Here is a 21,727-nt window from a genome sequence, read left to right as displayed (position 1 = left end):
TACAAAATAGCAGGGACACAATACAATAACAATTTCACGGATGCAGATAATAACATGTAAAACCAAGGAAAAACTAAAAACAAGCGCAATGATCTTTTACTATTAACTGAATTGGATGTTAAAGGATGATAGTGGAATGAAAGTGTTGAGCTTTAAGGTCTGCTGCAGATGATTCCAAGCATCAGCAGCAGAAAACTGAAAAGAGCAGTGACCAAATGTAGTGCCAACTTTGGGTGTGCAAAGGTTAGTAAAACTACTAGAGCGCAGATTTTGACATTTCGGTCCCACTTTATATTAAGTGGCCTTAACTACTATGTACTTACATAGGAATTAATAGTTTGTTACAATGTACTTATTGTGCATATACATGTATTTACTTTGTACTTATGCTTGATTAAATACATGCATGTAATTACATCTGTAGTTAACTTTTGTAATTACATTTGTAAATACACTGTTGACCATCCCTTACACCTTAACCCACCCTTAAACCTACCCATACCACCAAACCTATCCATAACCCAACCTCTATCCCAACTCAAAAGCACCACAAGTGTTCTCAAATACAGTATAAACACAGTAAGTACATTGTATTTATTTTTTGATGTAAGTACATAGTAGTTAGGGACACTTAATATAAAGTGGGACCGACATTTCTTCTGAATGTTAAGAAGTGACTGTAAATATAGCAGTTTTCCCAATCAGAGTTTTGTAAATAAACAGAAACCAATGAATTTATCAGTGTGATTGAAGAGAAGACCAATTCAGGAAAGAATACAGCTGACAGGGATGAGTATTCAATGGTTGCATCAGTAACCAAACGAATCGCTGCATTGTAAATAACATCCAGTAAGGGTTTTTAAAGCTGATCTGAACATTGAATTTCATAATACAAAATTGGTAATACAGTTAAATTGACCAAATGCTGCTTTAAAGAGTGTGTAAAGGAAGATTTGTTTCTGTAAAGAAAACCAGTACGGGCTTTAATCTTTTTGAACAATTCATTGCTTATATCTGCTGTATGATTGGCTGACACTTGGTGATTAGGATCAATAGAGTAAAAATGTCCAGAGCTTATAACAGAGCATTATCGACATACATTTTATTGCCATTCGATATGATATTGTTTTTTGGCCCAGCCCAACCTGACAATGCTTTCAAGAACAGCTTTATAAAGCATCATACACTTCTTGTTAACTCCAAAGAAACATAACCTCAGTTAAAAATACAATATCTGGTGTAAACAAGAACAACTAAAAGTGTGGGTTGACTTATTTAACTTATTTAGTCACTTATTTAAAGTCACTTTATCACTAATGACTAAATAAATAAATAAAGAAATAAATATGCGGTTCATTCTGCTGTGGCAACCCCTGATAAATCAGGGACTAAGAAAAATGAACAGATGGAGGGATGACGAACGAATGAATGAAATAAATAAGTAAATACACTGCAAAAAAAGGTTAACTGCAAACTGTTGTAACCTGTTTCATTTCAGCCCATATAAAATCAGTGTAAGTAAATAAAATGAAATGAAATGAAATAAAATAAAATGAAATGAAATGAAATGAAATGAAATGAAATAAAATAAAATAAAATAAATGACAAATTTCACTGATTTATAGTTTGGGCAAAAAAACAGGCTCGATTTAAACAATCTACCATCTGTGTTTTAAAAATGGGTTTGTCCAAATGACATGATGATGAGTAACTGATGACAGAATGTCATTTTTGCATGAACTATCCCTTTAAAAACACTGTGTTTTGTTAGCAACAAGCCATAAAATAGCTAGAACCAAAAAGACCTGCCAAACAAGAAGAAGAGGGTCTTCAAGTCTAAAGATCAGGAGAGATGATAAAGCAAGTTACGTTAGCAGAAAACATCAAATTAAAATGTATTTAACAAGAAACATCAAGGAGACCATACAAAATAGATATACAGTGCCTATAGAAAATCATCATACCCTGGAAAATCTATCTCAAACAATCTGCTTTCAAACAACCTTCAGGATAAAGTTGTAAAAAGGCACAGGTTAGGAAAAAGACTACAAAATCATTTCAAAGGCTGGAAAAGTTTCAGGCTGTACGACAGAGAAAGAAATTATTTTAAAAAAATGTGGGATGATTTTCTATTGACACTGTAGTTGAATCTGCTGTAGTAATAATGTCAGCGACACCTCATTAAAAAAAAAATATACCACTGACAAATAAATACAAGTGCTAAAATTCCAAGTAGGTGTACTTATGCTCTACACTGATTAGGGCTTCACAATATATTGTTTCAGCATCGATATCGCAATGTGTGCATTCACAATAGTCACATCACAAGATATGCATAATATGCTGAGTTGACTTTGCAGTGTATTTTTTACATTTATATATACAAAACAATGGCGACGCGGTGGCGCAGTAGGTAGTGCTGTCGCCTCACAGCAAAAAGGTCGCTGGTTTGAGCCTCGGCTGGGTCAGGTGGCGTTTCTGTGCAGAGTTTGCATGTTCTCCCTACGTCTCCACGTTTTCCTCCGGTTTCCCCTACAGTCCAAAGACATGCGGTACAGGTGAATTGGGTAGGCTAAATTGTCCGTAGTGTATGAGTGTGAATGAGTGTGTATAGATGTTTCCCAGAGATGGGTTGCAGCTGGAAGGGCATCCGCTCCGTAAAACATGTGCTGGATAAGTTGGCGGTTCATACCACAGTAGCGACCCCAGATTAATAAAGGGATTAAGCCGAAAAGAAAATGAATGAATATACAAAAACCTTAAAGCATGCACTGTTTAGCTCACTTTTATAGTTGCTTCATTGCATTCATCTGCCTAAAGTTTATTACATTTAATGCATGATCCACTCTTCTACAGAATCATCCTAATCAATTCAAATAAATACATCACTTCTATTCTCACTACTAACTGCTTATTAGCATGCGTGTTATTGAGATATTGGCTGTTTATTAGTACTTATAATTCACATATTCTGCATGAGCTTTTTCTACATGCCTGACACAATATCTAAACTAACTTACACTATAAAAAATCTTGAGGCTTGAAATTTTCAATAAAAAAAAATGATGTGGTAATAAAAATGTGCATATTTTCTTTAAAAAAAAATTATATTCTGGATTTATCATGAAATATTGAGCAGATTTTGCTAATAAAATCAAGAGATAAATTTAACTTATTTTTTAAGCAAATCAGAGCAATTATTAGAGAAAGCAGTTAAGCTAATAAAATTGAGTAAAGATAGCTTCACGTTTATTTTAAGAAAATAAAAAAACAACAGTGATCTTGTTAAAGTAGGTAAGCTAGTATGTTAGCTATGTTTTGACTATATAATCTTTCCAAATAGATTTGGTGAAACTGTATAGATACAGTATATTGCACATACAGTAATAACTAGTTCAAGTATAAAAAGCCCTTTTCTGTGCTTCAGCAAATCCTAGATGACAGAAAGACCCTCAGTTCACAAGGACTTTTCCAAATTTACTGTAAGTCCCACTAACGTCACCACTGGCCATTCATAGCTCTCAAACACTGTTATTTTGAAATGACCGAGGACAACGGGAGGCCTTTCAGACCGACGACTCCACTCAAAAAGGGCTGACAAAAAACTAGGGCTTTCTTTTCAGAGCAAAAAAAATAAATAAGTGAATATTTCTGGCAGGTTCTCCACGGTTGTCCCTGGGGTTGCGCATGAGTTCACAGAAAGCAGTGAAGGACAGAAATAAACTGTTTGCTCATGCGTGGGTGCGATGAAACGGTTCGACACCCAAACCCAGAAACAAGCAATCTTTCTTTTCCAAACAGCTCTGTGACGTTCTGTGAAAAGCAGAGGAGGGAAAAAACAAAAAACAGGCAGACAGAAGAAGAGTCTGGACACTGGTCACTGCAGGAGGAGTGTCTACAGGACAGTAAAGGAGGGAAGTGATGTAAAAACAACTCATAATCATACAGTAGGTCGAAATCTGCAATAGTTATGAAGAACATATTATTCTGCATTATCTACATCTCTCATCTTTCCCAATAAAGCTAAACCTAGCTCATGATAATTATTAATAACCAGCATATTAGGAGTGGACCTTAAAATAAAGTGTGAGCAAATAGGTAAACATATTAGCTGTTTTAATAAAACTAAACTTTTTCAGCTATGTAAAATCAACTATATGCACAGATGAAGGACAAATGATTAGCCCTCCTCTCAAATTATTCTCAAATAATATTTGACAAAGAAATAAAATATTTACAGTATTTCCTATCATAGTTCATCTTCTGGAGAAAGTCTTATTTATTTTAGTTTGGCTTGAATAAAAGCAGATTCTCAATAAAATAAACCAAATTAAAGTCAATACTATTGGCTCCGTTAAGAAATATTTTTTGAGATTAGCTACGAAGCTACAAAGTACTGTTGACTTGCAAAATAACTATTATGTTAAGCCTATTATGTTTAAAATGTGTTGAAAAAAAATCTTCCTTACATTAAAACAGCTCTTGAGAAATATTTTTAAAGAATTAACATTTCACATGAGGATGTTGACTTTATTAATAGTGTTCATTAATAAAAGAATATAATTTTTAAGCAGGCAGTATTAAGCAGCTTAAAATTTTGACTTCCTCTCTGATTTCCTGTACAGAGGATGGTACTACAGGACAAGCAAGATCATGGCTTCAATATACAGTATGTGCATTTAATGCATTTTAAGTTGCTTTGGATAAAGGTGTCTTCCCAAAACATTTAAGTAAAACTGATTATGAGTACTTGCCAAAGTCTATATCAGAGCCACAAACAACACTGATAAATCAGTCATTACCAATCCCAAAAACAAAATCTAAACAGACCAATATAAAGCAATTGATGATGAAAAGCTTTGAATTAACAGCCATTTCAGGCAGTAAAGTATCACTATGTCAACAACAGATATACTCATTACCTGTTACAACAGGAAGCATCATTGCAGCTGGTTTCAATATATATATATATATATATATATATATATATATATATATATATATATATATATATATATATATATATATATATATATATATATATATATATATATATATATGTGTGTGTGTGGCTGTTAGACATATCCGAAGGCACATTGCAGTGCATCTACCACCATATTGGAAAAACAACTCGATAAGCCTTCATCATCTCACACACAGATGGATACGCGCACACACTCTCTCTCTCACTCACTCACTCACACACACACACACACACACACACACACACACACACACACACACACACACACACACACACACACACACACACACACACACACACACACACACGTATGAAGTCGGTCATTCATAACAACACTACTTCTCCTGTCCAACCTGCCACTGGGCTGAAAGGTGGAGAGGCGGAAATAGGGCCAATATATATATATATTTTCAAAACCCTGACATATTCTCAATTAAAGTAGCTTTTATCCAACCAGCATTTTTTTTGTCCGAAAATGACACCGGCTTCTTCCAAAAAACAATAAGACAATGTACAAGAGGCATCATTGTGTCATTGGGGAATACACACACACACATCTATATCAATGATATATACAAATGAGAGAAGAAAAAAACAAAAACAAAACCTAAGCAAGGGATGTATTGTGCAGCTTTCTGTGTTTTGGGTTTACAGATATTTTATCACATAGACGCCAACCACTGCACTGATGATGGTTAAGACTAAAATGTCGAGATGAAGGAATGTAAACATTAGCATTTAACACTAGAAGTACAATATAGCCATGTGTACTGTTTTTAAAGTTTTTAAAATGTAGTACCCTGACGTTTATTATAGATGTCTATATATGAACACAGAATTTCTACCTCAATGGTCATAAAGGTTAACTGAATGCATAATTAATGCTGTATTATTTCAGCCTAGGCTACTTTTTTCATATTTCTATAAAGATTATTATTGTGCATTAAGGACTATTGGTCAATGGTTGTGTTTTTAGTTATTATATCTGTAGTTTATCTATAAAGATATTGTGAGATCTGATTTTACAACTAAAAATAGATCTACTTCAAATATGTGTATGCACGTGGTATCTATAGGTTCCTTCACTTTTATCAATTGGTGAAGTTTTGTTCCTCACCACTGTCGCTACTGGCTTGCTTGGTTTGGGATTTGTGGAGCTGCGCATCAATGGATTTGCTCTTCAGTGCTTGGACTTTTTGCAGTGGAAATTAAACACTCTGAACTGAAGTAAATTGATCTTTAACTCTGAAAACTGGACTGACACGGTTTCAATGTCAATTTACAAAAACTTCTTTGTTTAGCTTGGTTGTCATTGAACTAATACATTATCAAATTCATTACACTGTAAAAAACTGAACGAAAACATAAATTTACAAATAACATACAAAGTTCACCTTAATACTTTTAGCCAATTTGATTGATATAAGTTGAGATGACTGGAAAAGTTAGTTTGATCCAACTTTTTTTTTAAAGCTGAAAGAATTGTTTTTACAGTATTAAAATTTCAGTTTAGTGACCTGTTGTTTATTATTACCTATCCTAACATAACATATTTGAAACCATTTCCAAAATCCACGTGTTTAAAAAAAGATTGCAGCTTAAAAGGTTGCAAAATAAAATGACAGACATTCAAAAGCTGCATTCCAAAACCTCACCAGAACCTCATATTTCCAATGCAAATATGAACTGACATTCACTACAGTATAATGACTCAGAACTTTAAATATTATTAAAGTGTAAGATATTAAATAAATATATCATTATTATTATCACCTGAAGTTAAAAATGCAAAAAACCCACACATGTGTTTTGTTACAGTGTGCGATGCTGAGATGTGAGGCAAATAAGTTGCATCATTTGGGTCAGGGGAACAAGGCAGCTCCTTCACAGAGGGGAAATAAGTAGGTCATTGTGGATTCCTCTCATTGGCGCAGCTCTTTCCAAATAGTTGCATCTTTCCAGTCGACTTCCAGCTGCGAGTTAACTCTGAGCCTCCATGCACCGTTCATATGAACAAGGATGCCTTAATGTGCTCATTTACTGCTTTGAGAATTAGAAGGGGATCTTTGATTTCAGTAAGTAAACGCAAGTAGCCATCCTGAACCATTTTTCAAACTGACATGTTTAGTGAAGTGTTTGTTTGATTGATATCTATCGATCTATCTATCTATCTATCTATCTATCTATCTATCTATCTATCTATCTATCTATCTATCTATCTATCTGTCTGTCTGTCTGTCTGTCTGTCTGTCTGTCTGTCTGTCTGTCTGTCTGTCTGTCTGTCTGTCTGTCTATCTATCTATCTATCTATCTATCTATCTATCCATTTATCTATATATCTGTCTGTCTGTCTGTCTGTCTGTCTGTTATAGTAGTATTATTACCTACAAGTGTATATATTAAACATACAATGTAGAAACATAGTTTAAATAAATGTACAGCAATAAAATAAATGTAAAAAATACACATTTTACACACAAAAACAATGTATATGATGAATACTGTATGAAAAATAATATACAGTGCATCACTTTTTCCACATTTTTTCTGTTACAGCCTTATTCCAAAATAGATTCAATTAATTTATTTCTACAAAATAAAAAAAAAATAAAAATAAAAAACCTGAAAAATGTACATAAGTATATAAGTAATCTTAGCCTTTGACATGAAGCTCTAAATTGAGCTCAAGTACATTCTGTTTCCACTGATCATTCCTGAGATGTTTCAGCAGATTAATTAGTTTACCTGTGGTCAATTCAGTTGATGGACATGATTTGATCTCCTGCGTTCTTCTGTGGAGAGAGGAGAACCTTACAGAAGGACAACCATCTATGCTGCAATCCACCAATCAGGCCTGTACGCTAGAGTGGCCAGATGGAGGCCACTCCCCGCCTGGAATTTGCCAAAAGGCATCTGAAGGACTCTCAGACAATAAGAAACAAAACTCTCTGGTCTGATAAGAATTAAATTGAACTCTTTGGAGTTAATGCTTTGGAGTTAATTGGAGTGGATGCTTCCCATCCAACCTGATAGAGCTTGAGACTGACTGCAAAGAGGAATGGGCAAAAATTCCCAAAAACAGGTGTGCCAAGCTGGTGGCAGCATATTAAAAAAGACTTGAGGCTGTAATTGCTGCCAAAGGTGCATCAACAAAGCATTGAGCAAAGGCTGTGACTACTTTTGTTCATGTGAATTTTCAGGTTTTTTAGTTTTAATAAATTTGCAACAAATTCAAAAAACTCTTTTTTTACATTGTCATTATGGGGTACTGTGTGTAGAATTATGAGGAAATTAATTAATTTAATCCATTTTGGAATAAGGCTGTAACATAAAAAATGTGGAAAAAGTGAAGCGCTATGAATACTTTCCGGATGCACTGTATATAATAAATATGATAATAATGTTAACTTGATATAACAATACATTTCACATATAACAAATAAAAGAAATGAGAAATAAAAATGTAAAATTATTAGTGCAAAAATGAAAGAAAATAATACAATTTACTGCAAAATATAAAATACACGATAATAAATATGATCAAAATGATAATATTACGAGTACAAAATTGTAATTGTATTATTAAACGGCTAAAATGTAGGCATTTCATACAGATGTAGTATTAATCATCTATAGTTTATAAGTATGAAAAATATATTAATAATATATACTAGTATTAGTATTATTATTAATAATAATATATTATCTATAATTAAAAATAAAATATGCAATATAATATATAATGCTCCTCACTTCATAAAAAAAATATTCCTTAACACCATACATTATAAACCCCACACAGGCTTCAAATGGCGTAAAATATCACTGTAAAAGTGGTTCAAAATTGGCCTTGCTAGACAAGTCAAATCATAACCTTTACACAGAAAAACCAACGACTCATCTCAAATGCCTGACGTGAGTTCAGTTTGCAATACTTAATGAAGGCTCAGGATAAACCAGACGTCTGCCCGAATGAAAGAAAATTTGCTGATCAACCAAAGAATCCCTGCTGTCTGGTGAGTAATAGAAAGCTGACATGAGTTCTGGCTGACATCGAGACAACTGCGCAATACAGCCTGAGGTGAATCACACAGGTAAACACACACACACACACACACATTGGGTTTTTATGTTTTATAGGGACTTCACATAGATGTAATGATTTTCATACTGTGCAATCTATAAATTCTGTCCCCTCACCCTCACCCTAACCCTAACCCCAAAACACACACACACACACACACACACACACACACACACACACACACACACACACACACACACACACACACACACACACACACGCACACGCACACACACACACACACACACACACACAAATATTCAGCATTTTTACATGATGAAAATTCTTCAGTATGTATGATTAAGAATCTGCTTTCCTTATGGAGACCTACAAAAATGTCCCCACAAGTTCATAAATTACATTTCTGATGATATTTGGTCCTAAGGTTGGGGGGTATAACTTTATTTTAACCTAAGTGTAAAAAAGGCTAATTGCTAAAATAAACGAGGAAAAAAATGCTAATTGTACCTCTTCCCAACAGGGAAAACCACCAACAACCAAGAATGCATGATAATATGGTGTCATGGCTTTTGGAATGAAAAATTGTCATTGTACTGGAAGTCAATGGGCCAAAAACAGCCGCCAACATAATTAAAATGTAGTAAAATTGTCCATGTTGTTGAGTTTTTGAAAAAGTTTTCCCAAACTATGAATTAAAATAAGGTTTGTGACCAAAAATAATTTCATTTGCTGAAACACAACGAAAGTTGTGGACAAATTAAGGCTCAAAATCATCCCAGTAATTTGATTTTAAGGCTTGGTTGGGTTTATAAGATGCAAAGCAATGTGTGCTCATGCTTTACTTGTAGAGACTTTTTTTCATATATCTTACTTTGATTATATACAGCTACTCAGCTAACATGAAAATGACTGTCACGTTTTCCTAGTTCCTTCGAAAGGCCCACCCTCAAGAGGTTCTCTCATGGGGCAGCCAGGCAATAAGACCAAGCGGAAGCCTGCTTGGGAGCAATATTGTAAAAAAAAAAAATTATTTATTAACAGATCAAACACTAAATTAAGCTCTGTATGACAATAAATAAACCCTTTTTTATGTGTAACATTCTGAAATCATTTTATGGCATAACTAACTACTGTTATTTGTGTATTTTCCTAGTCAAAAATGTACAGCTCTCCAGGTGAATAGTGGTGCTGCTGGGCGAGAATTAGGACGCTGTTAGTCGGCAGAGCCTGTAGGGCTAGACATAGGACTGTTTAACTTAGTGAGGGATATTGTACACAGAGTTATTCTGTACTCGCATTCGCAGATTGAAGTCGGAAGAATTAATCTAAATCACAGGTAAATATTTACTTCAGATTGATGACCTGGGGCCTGTTTCAGAAAGGAGGTTAAGTGAAAACTCAGAGTATTTTAACCCTGAAATGAGAGAAACTCTGGGTTTTCCGTTTCAAAATGGCAGGTTTGTTAAACTCAAGAAATCAGGGTAAGTCAAGCCTGTTTCTGAAAGAAAGGTAACTTTAACTCAGAGTCAGTTACTGTGGTAACTTACTCTGTGAATCTAACCTGGTCAGAAGCAGGTTTTATTCCCTAAACTCTGAGTTTCAGTCGGTCTCCTCCCCTTTTTTAAAGATGAAGCGTATTTCTCGCATTAGCCTTACGTTTCCACACACCTATTTTAGGGCTCATTTTGGAGATGCCCATAAAAACGATTGATGGATACGTCGTGATTAACATAACTTTTGAAAATACGCATAATTAAACATGTGCATAACTGAGGTTAAACTTTTATTTGATAAGATGTACATAAACTACGAAGTGCACTTAACAAATTACAGTATGTACATTAAAAAAAGGTTTGTTAGAGATGATGATGAAAATGTATGTGAAAGGACAAACCATCAGACTGAGCACACTGCAGAACATCTTAAATGTTGTTTTAGTCATTCTAAAATGCCTGAACTGTTTCAGTATTAGTGTATATTATTAATTACCTCCGAGCGTCTGGAGTGTGTCAAGATCTCCGCGTCTGGCTTCAAACGCCCCCACGTGTTCGTTGTGTGTCAATTGTATTCTGAGGCGCAAGTACATTAATTAAATAAAAAAATCATTGACGCAGCTTCTTCGACCGCAGTAAATTCTGTTTTTACTGTTGATATTTGGCACAAGTTAATCAGGAAGTGACGATTGTGTTCTCTTCGACTGTTTGGATAAAAACGCTGCTTTATTTTTAGGCATTATTCCAGTTTTGCACAAATTTATGTAATAGCCTATATTTTGATGGAAACACAGCTATTGCCTACATTTTTGTCACACACAGAAATCACGTACGAGGCTTATCCTTTTTTCATAAATAATTAGCTTAACCTTCGACATGCACTGTTACTAGATTAATGGGATTATTATTCTGTCTAAAAATTATTTTCTTACTGATTACCTTCTTAATGTTCTAAACTTCTATCACTTGATCAATAAAAAGGCAGACACACAACAAGTGCGCTGTTAAATCTATTAAAACTGATAAAAGTGTATAAAAGTTTAGAAAAAAGTATAAACGACACACATTACATTACTTATTTTATTATACTTAAATGTTTAAATACTTAAAATTAAAAATTACGCATTGACTTGAGCAGCTGTTTTCCCAGGCTAACTGTCTCTGTTTCACTGATGGCTGCTTCTTTTAAAATATATACACTTATATTTGCTATAACTTTGCATGAGCAGATCAAGTTCAGCCGGAGAAAGAAATGGTGATCTTTTTTTTAAGATGTTGCCATAGTCACTCGTAATATCTGCGCTCCATTGATAATGCCTTTTTAAAGTCACGGTGTGCGCGCTTAACTCTGAGTTGGTCTACTCAAAGTTGATTGACCCAGCTCAGATCAGCTATTCTGAAACCGAAAACTCTGAGTTTTTAATCTCTTGGTAAATCAACTCAGAGTTCAAGTTTAAACTCCGAGTTGTTTGAACCTCCTTTCTGAAACAGGCCCCTGATCTTACTACAAATGCTCCAGTGAGCGCTCTCCTCAATCTCATGGCTAATACACATACACACTGTACACAAGTTAGCCACGCCCACTTATTAACATGTCAAGGTATATGGAATAAAAAATCTATTACAGTTGACAATTTATTCCATGAAAGTGATTTTTGGTCTCTACAAGTATATTGGAACAAACGTCACAATGTCATGAACACCAGCAATACACACACTTCAGCGCATTTATTCAAAAGGTCATCACCACATACGAGCATGCAAATCCACCATCTGCAATAACAAATAGCGCTTCATCATCACATAAGAACGTATGAGTCCAGCAGCAGAAAGACAGCATCCAGAAGAGTTTCAGCTGGTTTTAATGTCAGCGGACACACCAGGGCAAGGAGGAGCACTTTAAAAGAAACCTCTTCTTTGATGTCTTCATCTTGATGTTTTAGAATAACAATGACAGAGCTGTGCTAAAATCCCTCATATAAAATACAACACGCACCACCGCAAAGGCAGGAGGAGGCTTTTTATGAGTCCCGGCCCACTATAAACTCTGATGGGAATCCCATGTTTGAGGTTTACACCATGTACAGTATGTGTGCAAGAAAGAAGAGGGTCTTCCTAACTGTAGATTTAACCTTATTTGTTTTAATATGATGAATTATGCCTTCGGTTTTGTAAGTCAGAGTATTTGCTTTTCAGTGTATAAATAAAAAAGTAAATTTAACATCTGGATCACAAGCAAGATGTCCCATTTTAGTGTCTGCATCAAATTAAATTAACCAAAGTGATTTAGAATAGATAGAAAGCATGTCATATGGAAGTTAAGTATCGAAATGTCAAAATATTTATGAAAAAACAATGCTTATTCTGACTAGTACTTGTAAAAACGTACAAGAGAATAGTCATACTGAATGTTAGTATATTTAAAAATATGATAAACTGACAAATGGATAAAATCTAGTAGTTTAAAGGGCACCTATTTTACCCTTTTTTCAAGATTTAAGATAAGGGTTTTATGTCTCCAGACTGTGTCTGTAAAATTTCAACTCAAAACAACCATTAGATTATTTATTATACCTTTCACATTATTGGATTTTTCTCCTCTAAACACAATGTAGCTAATTTTGCGGCCTCTACCTTTAATGCTAGTTCTCCCTGCCCACTGTTCCCATGTGCCTGTCAGAGTGTGCTCTCCGGCTGAGTTAATACTACAGTACAAACTTTCCCAATGATTATTTGATGTATTTGTTGTTAAGTTAATTCAAGCCTTTCTGCAATGAGTCACTCACGATGTCGTTAAAAAGTTCAAACACACACAGCATGCGTGTTTAACTTTGCACTGTTTTTGCACAGCAATTGTGACAGAATAAATGTTAATATTCACTGCTGTATAGATATCCGTTATGTTCATGTACAAAATAAATCAGATTTAACGTCCACAAACTAGGATTAAAGCGTCTTCTTTTATAATTGTACTGACACGCGGCTGTGTTAACATCGCTGTAATTCATTACAAACATGCACTGTTTTAAAAACGTTTTAAACTTGAGTGAAAATCATTCTTTATCACATTTAATGATGATTGATGATCACAGAGAGCTGAACAGATCTTTTAATCCCAGTTGCTTTGCGCACGTCTTGTCTTGTTGATATGATTAAACAGTACACTTTACTACGAAGACATGTTAATACGCGGCTGTGAATCAATTCGGTGGCCGGTGAAACTGCACTCCTACATCACGTTGCAGTAGGCCTCAAAATGGGAGGGATTTGGATACTTTTTTAAAGTCAGGGAATTTAAAAAAGAGACTTATTGTCTTTATATCACCCTAATATGACAGTGGACACACTATACTGTACCTAAACACAGTTCTGTCCAAACAGCTTAAAAAAGATGATTTTCATCATAGGTGTCCTTTAAAGGACAGCGACAAAGTATAAAAAATTCTAATGGCAATTAATTAATATTTTGATTGCTACACTGCGATTCTTAAATATAATCTTTTAATATGTCATCAAAATAATTTTCTTATTGTAAAAATAACAGATTTTCAAGAATATATTAGAGATATAAATAAAAAACATAATTAGAAAATATTCATTATTAATAAACAAATCAAAACATAATGATATTTAAAATGATTTCTGTACATTACGGTAATGCTGTGTCTATAACAGTCTTTATCGAGCTAATTGGTTTGCTCGAGCATGGACACATGCCCACATTGAAGCCATCCCTCAAATCTAACTCAACAATATAAATAATAATGCAAATTAAATCATTATTACACAAATCCAAAAGAAGTACCAACATCTAATGCCTAAGAAATTGTATGCACCTGTTCTTAAAGGGTACAGCTCAAAAACACATGCTTGCATGGGGTTAATACTGGCAGAAAAGGTGATAGTCTCTGTACTGACCTGGATTATTGGCCTCTCTTTCCAGAACATGCAGCTCGGTGCAGTCAGCCAAGGAATGCTCCAGGCAAAGCTGGAGGAAGCGTGCTTGGGTCCGACTGACCCGCTTGAGGAGCGACAGTAAGGCCACAGTCTGTTCACACTCGTTCCATCCCTTAAACCAGCCGGCGAGGACTCCCACCTGGTCACGAAACATCATGATCTGTTGGCCAGGCTCACGATACAAGACTTGACAAGAGAAAAGACTGAGGCTTATCCAACAAAATTGCACTCGCTTCCACTGTCACTTGAGGTTTGGCAAAGAAGAACAGCCCTTTAAGGTGTTATTTGCTATTAGTAGGTACCAATGTATTGCATCTTTCTTCTTGGGTTTTGGAGTTGCACCTGGTGTGGGGGAATCCCTGTACGAAGCTTTTGAGATTGATGTTTAGTTGGTGCTCTTCAAGTCCTCTGGCCACTTACAAAATGTTCCTCAGCTTTCTTCCAGCATACAGTGACTGTCCAGCTTTAGCCTTGATGGCATTTTCAATAGAGAACATCCCTTTTCTGTGAAAGGAAAGGATGGAGATTGTATAAATACATACACAATGAGTAGCCCCACACAGAATTTCAGTATTTACAATAAGTTTAGTAAAATTATCCAGATTATTTATGTAGAACTCAATTTGTAAAGTAATATTTTCTGTATTTTACTGGATGGGTTATATGAGAGATTTACTGTAGGTTTTGTTCATCAAACAAGTAGATCTAATTGGATTTGCATTGTAAACCTTAAATACAAGTAAAGAAGATACTTATTTACTTCATGTGTTAAGTTTTCAACTTCTGTACTCTCAATAAAATTTCATTGAAAATCTGCTGACTGTGCAAAGAAACAGCATAAAAGGTCCACTGCAGCTTTTAAGTCAAACCCAGTTGGAAAAAATGTATTTTAAAGCTGGCAATTGGGTTTTAGAAGCTAGTTTATGGCCCAAGCTGGTCAAATAGCTGTTCAACCAGATCCAAAAAAAAGACAGTCTGACTATGCTGGTTTGGCCAGTCGATAATCTACTATCTAGCAAATTTACTAGCTAGTAGACAGTATAGTCAGCTGTACACTAAAAAAAGTGTTGCATGCAGAACTGTTGCAAACAATTTATTTGTGTTGAATTTAAACAAACAAATTAAATTGAATAATGTTCAATTAAATTTGTTTGTTTAAATTCAACACAATTAAATTGTTTACAACCACTTAACGTAAAAAAATGAGTAAATCCAAGGAATCATCTTTGAATAATTTTTTTCAGTGATAGTTTACACATGAATCTCTTTGCTGGTTTAACAACCCTTCAGAAACATGACAAGTGGGTGTAGTATTCAAAACTGTAAATGACACTGTATATTCATATATCTTCAAATATGACTGGTTTTCATCCATTAAACAACACAATTTTCAGCTATAAATAAGAGATTCTTTTTGCATTTTGCTGGTCAATTTCCATGGATTTAAAAGTGCAAGCTTTTTTAAAATGATACCATTAAGATATGTTGTTGTTAGACAAACACAAATTTGTGAAAACAGTGTTATGTGCACGAGTGTTATATTTTCAGTGTACATAAGCATGCAAAAGTACTTTATAACCAAACCAATGAAAGGTGGAGTATAAAAGCTATGTACACCAGAACATAGTGTTACCAGGCTTGGCATGAATAACACAATTAGGCAACAAATACAATTAGTTCACAACATAAATGAAAATCTTGAACATTTGTCAGAAATCTTTGTATTACAAAAAAAAACATTCAATGATAAATGGTGACACAGTGGTTCAGTGGTTTAGCACTATCGCCTCACAGCAAGAAGGTCGCTGGTTCAAGTCTTGGCTGGGTCAGTTGGCATTTCTGTGTGGAGTTTGCAAATTTCTCAACTGAACAAAAAAAACACACTTGTCTGAAAGGCTTGTTGAAAAAGTGGCAGCTTGTGAGTCTAAAGTTCATTGTAGAGTTGCACGATTAATAGAAGGTGATTTTTATGCAAATGTTGTCAGTTAAGCTAGTTGTTTAATCAGTATTAAAAGTCCAGCGCCTGCTTTAAGATGGAGCAGCACTTATTACAGAGCTACAGTTCACTGACAAACTACGCAAAACAATTGTGGACAATTTGATTATGTGATTATAGAGAGGGGCAACACAGTGGCTCAGTAGTTAGCATTGCTACCTCACAGCAAGAAGGTCGCTAGTTTGAGTTCCAGCTTGATCAGTTGGCATTTCTGCATGGAGTTTGCATGTACTCCCAGTGTTCATGTGGGTTTCCTCTGGGTGCTCTGGTTTTCTCCACAGTCCAAAGACATACGGTATAGGTGAATTGAATAAACTAAAAAGGCTGTAGTTTATGTTTGGGAATGAATTAGTGTGTATGGGTGTTTCCCAGTACTAGGTTGCAGCTGGAAGGGCATCCGCTGTGTAAAACATATGCTGGAAAAGATGGCGGTTCATTCTGATGTGGCGGTCCCTGATCAATAAAGGGACTAAGCCAAAGGAAAATTAATGAATAAATTAATGATTATAGACAGAAATATTTTGTGATTTGATGGCTGTTTTGCGTCGCTTCTCAGAGAACTATGGGTTTGTGTTGCTGCTACATTTGAAAGCACAATACTACATTTAGTAACAAGTTTATACTTCAATCTCAACGCAAAACTCGTGTTAAAAAAATGAATCCTTCCGTGAGATGATTAGTCGTGTGTTTATTGGTCAAATTGAATCAATAAACACAGTTTAATCCTCTGTTTGATTTCCAGGGTCTCTCTAATTCACAGAGTATTTGTTTTTTTTGCAATAGAGCGCCTTCTGGCTTTCAGAGGAGATTTACTACTGTTCACAGAACTGTTCTTCCCTGACAAGATGTGAATAAGAATTGTCATTTTTGTTGAATTGCAAGTATGACTTTATTTCAATTAATTGTGCAGACCTAGCTCAAATTTGTCCAAATTTTCATACTTTAAAAAATAAATATGATCTCACATTGTGTCAATCACATTTTAACAATAGCTATGTTTTCATCCACCTACTTTTATGCGCATTTTGGAGATGCGCATAAAAAAATCGGTTGATGGAAACACCCAGTTGCGTATACATTTTGAAAATGCGCATAAAAAACGTATGCGCATAAGTAGGATAAACTTTGTGTTCAATAGGAAAAGATGCGAATAAACTACAATGGAAACACTTTTAGCGAACAAATTCCAGTATGCGCATTAAAAAAAGGCCATGAGATTTTGTTATAAGAGATCATGTGATGATAAAAATGTGTGTTAATGGACAAAGCCAGCAGGCTGAACACATTGTAAAACATCTGAAATGTTATTTTGGTCATTCTAAAACACCTTAACCGTTTCAGTATTAGTGGTATTACATTAATAATTACCTCCAGAATAGTTCAGAGCGCCTGTGCACCTTCAAACGCCACCATGCATTCATTGTGTATCTGCATTGTCTTCTGAGGTGCAAGTAATTAATTTAATTTGCTTCTTTGGATGGAAACATGCTACTGTCTTCGAAATTTTCGACCATCATAAAAAAAATCAGATTGCTTCAATTGTCTGTGTTTTTTGCATCTGTGCCACTGTAGAAGTGAAAGCCAAAATCCAGAATACCATCAGACTCGCAGCTCAGATAATTTAACAACAAACAAATTGCGAAATACACAGATATGGGATATAGAAACAGATTGTGGCAGATGATTGCAGAACAGCTTGGCTTCAGTATTGACCTGAGAAACTGACATCCTGAAATAACGCAAATGAAAATTTCAGGTTCAGATTCACTGTAAGATGGGAAATCCACAGCAAACCATTTACTATTATTAGCTTTTCTGATTCCTGTGTGGTGGCTTACATTACCTCCGAATAAGTTTTCTGACAAAATGTTGTCAAATAAATTTGAACAGGCTTGAGAGACTTGATTAATGCCACCTACTGACATGGCTACGAATTCCACGAATTGACTCAGTGACCAAAACTTTTTTTATCCATGAAGAGTTTTTAAAGACTCGACTCTAGGATGACATAAACCTCATCCCAAGTATGTCTGAAGGGCTAGTTGGCACATTAGCAGGCACTAGCGCACTTGTAGCCTACACAATATTTAGTGACTATCAATTAAAAGTAAATGCTGATGTTTTCGCGAATGTACTGTAAAACTTGGAGCGGCTCAAGAATGATGTAGCTTCAATATAAATCTGTTTGATTTACAGTCATCCACATACCGTTTGCTTTCAGAACACATCAAATGTGGACAGATAAATGTGAACAGGTTTGAGAGACTTGCTTATTGCCACCTACTCACATAATTCCACAAATCGACTCAGTGACCAAAACTTTTTTTTTCCTTTTGAAGAGTTTCTAAATTCGAATCTAGGATGACACAAACCCCATTCCAGTTAGGTTTGAAGGGCTAGTTGGCACATTAGCAGGCACGAGCGAGTTTGTAGCCAACGCGTTATTTAGTGGCTATCTATTAAAAGCAAATGCTGACATTATTCGCTTATGAAATATAAACTGAGCAGCGCAGGAATGATGTAGCTTTAATATATTAATCCATTTATGCCTAGTTCAGACTGCGTGATTTTAGCCCCGATTTTGGCTCGCCGACAGGTTTTGAGAAATCGCCGACAAATGCCTGAAATCACAGGCAAATCGCTGCTCGTGCACGTGAGTGACAATCACACAGTATGAACGATCAAAGACGCGATCTGAGAGAATCGCCGATGAGTCGCCGATGCCTGTGAGATATTTAGCATGCTAAATATCTGGAGCTGTCAGCGATTTAAATCGCGCCGTGTGAATTGAGTTTTGACTGAAAATAACATCAGCGATCGCCTACAGCCAATGAGAGAGCAGCATTCACTTGTGTGTGCGTGTGTGTATACCTGCTGCAGGCCAGCGGGAGGCTAGGGGAGAAGTTAAAAGCGCTCTTTTTCGGTTTATTTGGACCCACGAAATGGAGGAAAAACTAGTGGAGCTTTGACAGGACTCAGGAGCAACCGTGTCTGTTTGACATTTCATACTGAAAGAAATTAGTTAATTATCAACGTTGAGGAGAAATGGCTAATTCCCTTTAAACCCAGGTGAGCAAACATGTACATGTTCTACCCCATTAAAGGCTTTTTCTCATTATGTAGTTAATAACAAAAGATATACTACATGTTTTTGGCTGTGAGACGTAGTTTGGACGAAGTTGTCGGCGATTCTCCCTATAGTAAAGTCGTGCAATGTGAATGTCCATGTCGCCGAACCATCTTGCAGTGTAAACAAAGCAGCGACGAAACGCAAGCCCAGACAGTCATGCAGTGTGAAAACATCTGTGACACGACTACTTTCAAAATCATGCAGTCTGAACTCGGCATTAGAGTCATCCACGCATTGTTTGCTTTCAAAACACATCAAATGTGGACAAATAAATATGAACAGGCTTGAAAGACTTGTTTATTGCCACCTACTGGCGTAATTCCACAAATCGATTTAGTGACCAAATTTTTTTTTCCCCTATCAAGAGATTCTAAATTCGAATCTAGGATGACACGATGTCAAGCACACGCGTATGCTACAGGCTGATTTATACTTCTGTGTCAAGCGCACACGTATGCTACGGCGCTGACGCATAGCCCTATGCCGTGGCCGTCGGCGTTGCTGACATGCACCTCTCAAAAATGTAACTACACGTCGCGACGATGCGTAGCGCAGGCTCTGTGATTGGTCAGCTTGGTATCGCTGACGAGTCTGGGCGGGACCGAGAGCTGCGCGACGGGTGCGAGCCCAATGGAGCGATTGTTTACAAGCGTGGAGTCCCGTGAAGGAGCTCCGGATGGAAAGTTTTGTTTTGTGTTTACCTCATAGTTAAAGTTGTTGCACGTCCTTCAGTTTCTGCCTCAAAATGAGCTAGTTTGAGCCACTTGTATATCCAGTAAGCGTTCAGAAAAAACAAAGCACCAGCGAAGAAACGCCACACAGATACACATTAACACCTCACTGCCTACTAGCGTTTTGGAAGTGTTAGGGCAGACCAACAGAGACAGCGCGCAGAAGTATAAATGCACAGCTACGCACGTTGCGTGTGTCGTGGGTTACGCAGGTCACTTGACGAAGAAGTATAAATCAGCCTTTTGCAGGCACGAGCGCGTTTGTAGCCTACACGCTATTTAGTGGCCATCTATTAAAAGCAAATGCTGACTTTATTCACGAATGAAATGTACACTTGGAGCAGCGCAAGAATGATGTAGCTTCAATATATTAATCCGTTTAGAGTCATCCACATATCGTTTGCTTTTGAAACACATCAAATGTGGACGAATAAATATGAACAGGTTTGAGAGACTGGCTTATTGTCACCTACTGGCGTAACTCTTTCCTTATGAAGAGTTTGTAGATTAGAATCTAGGATGAAACAAACCCAATCCCAAGTATGTCTGAAGGGCTAGTTGGCACATTAGCAAGCATGAGTGAGTTTGTAGCCTACGGGTTATTTGGTGACCATCTATTAAAAGCAAATGCTGATGTTTTCGAGAATAAAATGTAAACTTGGAGCGGCGCGAGAATGATGTGGCTTCAATATGAATCTGTTTTAATTTACAGTCATCCACACACGTTTGCTTTCAGAACACATCAAATGTGGACTAGTAAATATGAACAGGCTTGAGAGACTTGCTTATTGCCACCTACTGGCGTAATTTCACAAATCGACTCAGTGACCAAAACTTTTTTTTCCTCTGAAGAGTTTCTAGATTCGAATCTAGGATGACACAAACCCTATCCCAAGCATGTCTGAAGGGCTAGTTGGCACATTAGCAGGCACGAGCGAGTTTGTAGCCTACGCGTTATTTAATGACTACCTATTAAAAGCAAATGCTGACGTTATTCACAGATGAAATGTAAACTTTGAGCAGCGCAAGAATGATGTAGCTTCAATATATCAATCTGTTTGCTTTAGAGTCGCAGTTTGCTTTCAAAACACATCAAATGTAGACAAATAAAAACAAACACAAGCTTTTAATCTGTAATCGCGGCTATAGACGCGACAGCAAACATTTGATATCCAAACAGTCCAGAACGTTCCCAAAAAACCGTTGCTCTACTGTAAGCCAGTACATAACGTTAGGTAGCCTACAATTCAGTCTAAATTTTTACAATGTTTTCAAAGCCCTATGAAGCAATCCCTAAGTCAGCAGTCCAATGATGTAAACCCTGGCAAAAGCAACCCCTTTTATGAGTTATTAATAACTCCAAACTTTTATCCCGTTACATTTTCCATACT

General features: G+C 35.9%; 1 protein-coding gene across 2 annotated transcripts in view; it reads right to left on the bottom strand.

Moving 5' to 3' along the window:
- The window catches only part of samd4a (sterile alpha motif domain containing 4A), an 80,441-nt gene that overhangs the window by 58,094 nt on the left and 620 nt on the right, over positions 1-21,727 (bottom strand). For both annotated transcript variants that reach the window (XM_009292907.5, XM_009292908.5), the window contains exon 2: positions 14,441-14,983. In XM_009292907.5, the coding sequence (XP_009291182.1) occupies positions 14,441-14,636 (196 nt within the window). In that variant the 5' untranslated portion in view covers positions 14,637-14,983. The remainder of the gene's footprint in view (positions 1-14,440; positions 14,984-21,727) is intronic.

Source organism: Danio rerio, chromosome 17, assembly GCF_049306965.1.
Source record: "Danio rerio strain Tuebingen ecotype United States chromosome 17, GRCz12tu, whole genome shotgun sequence".
NCBI lineage: Eukaryota > Metazoa > Chordata > Actinopteri > Cypriniformes > Danionidae > Danio > Danio rerio.
Note: the sequence above shows the minus strand (reverse complement) of the source record. Positions and strands in the feature narration are given on the sequence as shown.